This window comes from Stegostoma tigrinum, chromosome 34 (genome assembly GCF_030684315.1).
Source record: "Stegostoma tigrinum isolate sSteTig4 chromosome 34, sSteTig4.hap1, whole genome shotgun sequence".
Classification (NCBI taxonomy): domain Eukaryota; kingdom Metazoa; phylum Chordata; class Chondrichthyes; order Orectolobiformes; family Stegostomatidae; genus Stegostoma; species Stegostoma tigrinum.
This window is the reverse complement of record NC_081387.1, coordinates 19274309-19282065: the sequence shown is the minus strand read 5'-3', so window position 1 is coordinate 19282065 and position 7757 is coordinate 19274309. Positions and strand designations below refer to the sequence as shown.

Here is a 7757-nt window from a genome sequence, read left to right as displayed (position 1 = left end):
TGTTGCGGGAATGGAAGGTTTGCATCATGAAGCAAGGCTGGACGGGGTGGGGCATTTATTTCATTGCAACTTGGGAGGTTGAGGATAGAAGTTTATAAGATAATGAGAGGTACAGACAGAGTCAATGGTAGGTGCCTTCTCCTGAGGGAGGGGGTTTTCAAACCTAGAGGCCACATTTTTAAGGTGAGAAAAGAGATGTAACAAAGATATGAGGGGCAATTTGTTTTAACGCAGAGGATGGTTCGCGTGTGGAATGAATTTGCTGAGGAAGTTGTGGATGTGGCACAATTACAGCGTTCAAGAGACATTTGGATCAGTGTGTGAATAGGAAAGGTTTGGAGGGATATGGGCCCGGAGCAGGGAGGCGGGCCTAGTTGAGTTTGGGACTATGTTTGGCCTGGACTGGTTGAACTGAAGGGCCTGTTTCCCTGCTGTATGCCTCCATGGCTCTATGAAGGTCCCTATGACAGGAAATTCCTGACGGAGGAGGTGGATAGTTGTGTGCAGAACAGCTCACTCGGGGAGTCCAAGTGGATAATGTCTATGCCCAAGAGCTGTTCATGAGATTAGGGCACTCAGAGCCTTGGGCGCTGCCAAGGTGGGAGGGGGAGGGCTGTAACTTTGCACATTGTGACCCACAGCTATGTGCAATGACAGTGGAAAGCCTTATATATTCCTTCCAGCCCCTGATGAATGGGAAAACCCAGAAACTGCAGGAAGGATTGACCATCCTGGATGGGAATTGGAGCTGGAGCTTGTGGTTCTGATTTGGTGGGGGGTGGGTGGGAGGGGCGATTGCTCTCCACCGTAGCGTTTGACAAACCACCCCCGCCACCAGCCCTCCTAAAACCGGTGCCACCACACCTCGGGATCAACATCCCACCCTGGCAGCATTCTTTGTCTCCGGAGCTGCCTCCTCCTGGGCATAAGGCACTGAGATCCCGAACAGACAGCAGCATCACAGGCTGACCTCTGTGGGAGAGGAGGTCGGGGGTGGGGGGTGGGGGTGGGGGAGGTGTTGGTCAGCAGAAAAATAAATATATTTTTAATGAATCCATGGGAACCCAACTCGAAAGTTATTTCGTCACAGCGACTTGTGTGTGTGTGTGTGTGGGAACTGGGCCAGAAGAGTTCCTCCTACAGAGGGAACCCCATGCTCCCTCCCTCCTCCACTCCTTCGGACATTGCAGCCCCAGCATCAAACCCCTGGGGAGTCCCTCCACAGAGAATTAACCCTCTCGACACTCGTCCCTGGGATGGGACGCACAGTGAGGTTTGGTGACCTTGTGCAGAAGCTCAGCCTTTTGAGTGCCTTTAAGGTAGAGATTGATAGATTTCTGATGGCCCTGTTTTGCCCGTGTCTAATCCACCCCAACCCGCAAGTGGGGGTTGGGGGGGGGGGGTAACCAGGGCACCCGGAGGAAGAACCCACGCAGATCCCCGGGAGAATGTGCCCGAGGGCGCCCATAGAAGTATTCAGATTGTACCCAACAGCAGGCCAAGCTTGAGCAGCTGAGTGGCCTGTGTGGCGGGAGTTAGCCCTGTAATTCGAACCTCAGACTGACGTATGGGGTCAGTTGTGTGCAGGTGCTGTTCAACTCAGGTGGCATCACACCTGATGCAGGTCATGCACAAACTGTGTTTCCTATATCACGACAGCATCTGCGTTGAACAGAAGATAGGATCTCAGCGCCGTTGCGACTCGACTCATTCTGTGCTGCTCTTACAGTCGAATTTCAGGCACCGGGTAAAACAAAGGACGCCACATCACAGCTGATGAGCCTGGTGAAGAAACTGGGCAATCACCCAGTGCTTATGCTGAGGTTGGACCATTCTGGGTTTTAATGAACTGAACCACGCTTCCCTCGGGGCGGCACGGTGTCTCAGCTGTTAGCAGTGCTGCCTCACAGCGCCAGCCACCCGGGTTCGATCCCACCCTTGGGCGACTCTCTCTCTGTGTGTGTGTGTGTGTGTGTGTGTGTGTGGTGTGTGGCGTTTGCACGTTCTTGTGTCTGCGTGGGGTTCCTCCCACAGTCCAAAGGTGTGCAGGTTCGGTGGATTGGCCGTGGGGAAATGCAAGAGGAGAGTAAGGGAATGAGTCCGGTTGGGATGCCCTTCGAAGGGTCAGCGTGGATGCGACAGGCCGAGTGGCCTGTTTCGACACTGTACGGTTTCTACGATGGAAGCAAAAGCAGGATTTGCTGGGAAAACTCAGCAGGCCTGGCAACATCTGTGGATAGGAATCGGCTTTAATGTTTCAGGTCCAGTGACACTACCGCAGAACTGCTGGTAAATTGGAAAATGTTGGTTTTTAGGCTGAAGATTAGGGTGGGGGAGGGGGGACGAAGTAAATGATGGATGGGGATGGAGCCCAAAGACGGATAAGAACAGTTGGACAGACAAAGGGGTGGATAATGATCTGGCTAGGAGGATGAATAGCTCATGTTGGAGACAGTTAATGGCTAAAAATGGGTTGTGAGTAATGGCAGAATATGTGATAACAAAGCCTGGTGTGTGAGGCTTATGGTGATGACATGGGAAATCTCAAGCTCTAAAGTTATTGAACTCAACGTTAGCACCAGAAAGCTGCAGGTCCCCAAGTGGAAAATATTCTTCTGGTTTACACTGAGCTTCACTGGAACACTGTAGCAAGCCTGGGGCAGGGATACTAGTTATGGAACAGGGTGGTGCGTTGCAGGCAACAGGAAGCTCAAGGTCTATTTTGTAGGCAGAACGTAGATGTTCTGCAAAGTCTATGCTTTGTTTTCCCCAATGTGGAGGAGACCACATTGTGAGCAGTGAATGCAGTAGACTAGATTCTGGGAAGTGCAGGTGAAATGTTGCTTCACCCGGAAGGTATGTTTGGGCCTTTGGATACTGCGGAGGGAGGATATTAACTGAAAAGTGTTAGATCTTCTACAGAGGAGATTGCTGTGTGGCTGTGGGGAAGGTGCTGGGAGTGAAGAAAGAGGGAACTGGGAAGTCTGACAAAGGAGGGGAGGGGAATAAGCACCTGGTGGTAGCATCTAGCTGGGGTGGCAGAAATGGTCATGTGTAATCCCCAGACCAGTAAAAGAGTCTACAAGATATATAACATAGAAACTGTGGCAGAGGGGCTGAATGGCCTAATCCTGCTCCTAGTTCTTATGTTCTTATTCACCAACATGACCAACATCAGTTGATCTGAAGGTAGTTTGAACACAGGCCAAATTGCCCTGGTTAAATAATTTTATAAACTTCTGGAAGGTCATTCCTCAGTTTCTGAAAGCATCAAAAAGTCAACAAAGATCCTCATGCAGCACCTTCCAAACCCACGACCACTCTCACCTAGAAGGGCGGCAGATATATGGGATATACCATCCTGACTTGGAAATGTATCGCCGATCCTTCATTGTCACTGGGTCAAAGTCCTGCAATTCCCTCCCTAAGAGCATGATGGGTCAATCAACAGCAGGTGGACTGCAGCGGTTCAAGAAGGCAACTAGGGATGGGGCAATAAATGCTGGGCCCAGCTAGCGCCACACACATCCCACAAATTGAATGGATGAATAAATAAACAAACAAACACATACTGGCTTTTCTAGAGGTGCTCACGTTGTATGAACAAATAGAAACATTTCTGAAGAAGGATCCCGACACAAAACGTCAGCTTTCCTGCTCCTGTGATGTTGCCTGGCCTGCTGTGTTCCTCCAGCTCCACACCGCGTTATTTGAGATTCCAGCATCGGTAGTTCCTCGTATCTCGTTGTGAGGTTATCCATTTTGTTTGGAAGACAGTGAATTTTTTGGTATTTATCGCAAGTGGAATGGAGTATAAGAGTAGGGAAGAGTTGCTGCAGCTGTACATTGAGATCACATCTGGAGTTCTGTGTAGAGTTCTGGACCCCTTACTTGAGGAGGGATGTAGTTAGCATTTCAGGAGGCAATTCAGAGGAAGTTCGGGAGATTGATCCCAGAGATGGAAGGCTTATGTAATGAGGAAAGATTGAGCAGTTTCGGTCTATACTCTCTAGAATTTAAAAGAATAAAGAGATCTTGAAGTAAAGACAGTGCTGAAGGGGTTGAGAAGTCAGCATAGAGAAGACGTTTCCTAATGTGCGGCAATCTGGAATAAGAGGTCAGCGCTTTACGATAAGGGAGTACCAGATTTAATACAGAGATGAGGAGGAACTACTTTAAAGAGCCATGAACCTGTGGGATTCACTGCCCCTGAGTGTGTAGGATGCTGTGACATTGAGCAAATTTAAGGAGATTTTTAGTTAGTAACAGGTTGAAGGGTTACAGAGTGCGGGCGGGAAGGTGGAGGTTCTGCTGCGATGAGAACAGCCATGATAGTATTAAATGGCAGAGGGGCTGAACGGCCTCATCCTGCTCATGGTTCTTATTCAGCAGATCTGAACAGGAGGTAGTTTGAGCACAGGCAAAGTGGCCCCGTTGTACCAACAGAAAGGAAGGACAATACACTCTCAGGCTCCTGTGGCACAGTGGTAATGTCTCTTCCTTCGAGCGAGGAGGTCCAGGTTCAAGTCCCACCTGTTCCAGCGGTGCGTAATGACGTCTCTAGACAAGTTGACTGGAAAATAGGTTCAGCAATTTGTGTGTGAGAATGGCCGAGGAGAAAGGAACAGCCTTTTGCCAGTAAAGCTCCCTAAAAATCTGATTTACTTTTACTCGGGCGCAAAGAGGTTGGATTTCAAAGATGCAAAGATCTGCTGAGAGCTTGTTTTTCGAAACTCAGAGCCCTTTGAGAAGCGACTGCAAACTGTAGCGTGCAGTTAACTGCCCCACCTGTAACCCTGTTCCAGTTGGAAATTACAGTGTCTTCCTCCCGCAGATAACACTCCCGGCCACGCATAATAAATAAGGAGTCAGGATATTAATTATTGCACACTAACACCCATCTTTAAAGGCAGATCGGCTCAATTTCAACAGCACAGTGCTGCAGTTCCGGCTGTTGCCAAATTACTCTCCCATTGGTGCCTGAGGAAACTTCACGCTGTTTTGCATCAACCCTCCCCATCCCACCACCACTACCCCACCCCCTCACTCCCAGCAGACGGACGCCCTTTCCAAACCCATGACCTCTACCATCTGGAAGCAAAAGGGCAACAGATTCATGGGATCACCACCCTGCAAGCCGCTCACCGTCCTGACTTGGAAATATATTTTCACCGTCGCTGGGTTAAAAAAACCTGCAATTCCCTCCCCGGTGGCGTTGAAGGTCTGCCTACAGCAGGGGGAATGCAGCGGTCCAAGAAGGCAGCTTACCACCACCTTGTCAAGGGCAATAAATGCTGACCCAACCAGCGACACCTACGTTCCATAAATGAATATAATAATAACCCTGTGGAGAACTGTTAGCCCAGAGACCACTGTCAATGGGACTGGCATAGCTTTTATGTCAGAATCAATCCATAGCCAAAACAGTACACTTAGCACATAGTTATATAGCGTTTGGCTCATACACAATGCGGTGGACAGCATCTAACCAGCAGACTGCATATGATAGTTAACCTATCTAATAAACAACGCTTAGCTTATAGCCTGTAGTTGGCAGCTAACCTATTTAACCAACAACACAGTTTGCAGCATATGTCCAGCACATAGTCTGTAAAACAGATGGCACTTAGCCTGCAGCATATATTTAAAAAAGTTAGTCTATATAATACAGAGATTACAGATATAGAGATTTCTGAAGAAGGGTCTAGGCCCGAAACATCAGCCTTCCTGCTCCTCTGACGCTGCTGGGCCTGCTGTGTTCATCCAGCTCAATACTCTGTTATCTCAGATTCTCCAGCATCTGCAGTTCCTACTGTCTCTGAGCCTACATACTATACTTCACCTAGCTCGCAGTCGAAATAAAACAGTTGGCCTATATGAGAGAACACTAGCTTGCAGCAAATATACACCACTTAGCCCATACCGGACAGTACTTAGTCTGCAGCCTAATTATGGCGTTTAGCCTATATAATACGCACTACTTAGGCTTCAGCCCGTATACAGCTCACAGCTGAGACAACATTCAACATTTAGCCTGTGTCAGAGACTACTTAGCCTGCATGAAAGACATCATGACTGGTAGGTCCCTCTCCTGGAGTGACTGGGGAGTGGAAGGGGGAGAGAGGGAGAGGGTTCAAATTGTATCTGAGATAATAGGGACTGCAGATGCTGGAGAATCCGAGATAACAAGGTGTGGAGCTGGATGAACACAGCAGGCCAAGCAGCATCAGAGGAGCAGGAAAGCTGACATTTCGGTTTCTGATGAAGAGTCTCGGCCCGAAATGTCAGCTTTCCTGCTCCTAAAATGCTGCTTGACCTGCTGTGTTCATCCAGCGCCACACCTTGTTATCTATAGAGGGAGAGGGTACTAGGTGTCTTTAGTTTGCAGCCACTAGGACGACTGGGCCGAGTGCCTTGTTCAGCTCGCTTCAATTTCGTTCGGGACAGCAGCTCTCTGGGACATTAAGAAAGCCAGAGTCTACAGGCGTGAGGCTGCAAATGTACAGCAGGTCAGACAGCATCCGGAGGAGCAAAGAGGTCAATATTTCGGACCTCAGTGTTGACCTCCCTGCTCCTCACATGCTGTCTGACCTGCTGTGCATTTGCAGCCTCACACCTACAGGCAGCAGCTGTTTGACTCGGTATTACTGGTTTAAGGTAGCAGCCCATCCCCGGGAAAACCTCCCCCACCCCCTCCCCACCTCAGCAGCTCACGAGAGAGCGGAGACCATCCCAGACAGCCCTCACCCACATTCCCCCGCATCCTCCCTCTCCAACTCAGCAGCTGGAAAGGAGCTCAGGGCCATTCTAGTCCACACTCATTCACACACACACACACACACACACACACACACACATTCACATACACACACACACTCACATACACACACTCACATACGTACATACACACACACATACACACACACACTCATACACACACATACATACACACACACTCATACACACATATACACACACACATACACACACTCACATACACACATACACACACACTCACATACATACACACACATATACACACACACATACATACACACATACACACACACACACACGCACACATATACACACACACTCATACACACACACATACATACACACACATACACACACACTCACATACACACACATACATATACACACGCTCACATACATACACACATACACACACTCATACACACACACATATATACACACACACATACACACATACACACAGAGACACAGACACATACACACACACAAACGCACACGTACACACACACATACACACACTGACAGACACACACTCACACACACACACACACACACACACACACACAAACGCACACGTACACACACACATATACACACAGAGACCTCTCGCTGTACCACTGCTGCCGGGAGCATTTCCCTGAAGCGGCTGTGTTCGGTCGCTAGCCGCCAGTGCCTGTCAGACACACAATTTCCCCACCCCCGGAGGGAGGGCAGGGGAGGGGCAGAGAGCCGACACAAAGCCAGCTCTCTCCCTGTGCGGTGCAGTGCGGCAAGCGCAGCTCCCGGAGTTCCGCTCGGATTTCTGCGCTGGGACTGTATTTATTTATTTATGTTGGGGTTTCACCGCATGAAGTGTTCCGATCCGCTGGAAGGGTTCTGGCGCCGGGGATGGTGCACCTGCTGGGAATACTCCTGCTACTGCTGCTGCTGCCGAGTTCTCCAGGTGGGAAACACTCGCACTCACACTGGCACTCACACTC

General features: G+C 49.5%; 1 protein-coding gene across 1 annotated transcript in view; it reads left to right on the top strand.

Moving 5' to 3' along the window:
* The first annotated feature begins 7566 nt into the window (after window positions 1-7566).
* Window positions 7567-7757, top strand: part of LOC125446313 (neurogenic locus notch homolog protein 1-like) — a 128339-nt gene continuing 128148 nt past the window's right edge. The window contains exon 1 of the mRNA XM_059639448.1: window positions 7567-7720. Coding sequence (XP_059495431.1) covers window positions 7666-7720 — 55 coding nt within the window. The 5' untranslated portion in view covers window positions 7567-7665. The remainder of the gene's footprint in view (window positions 7721-7757) is intronic.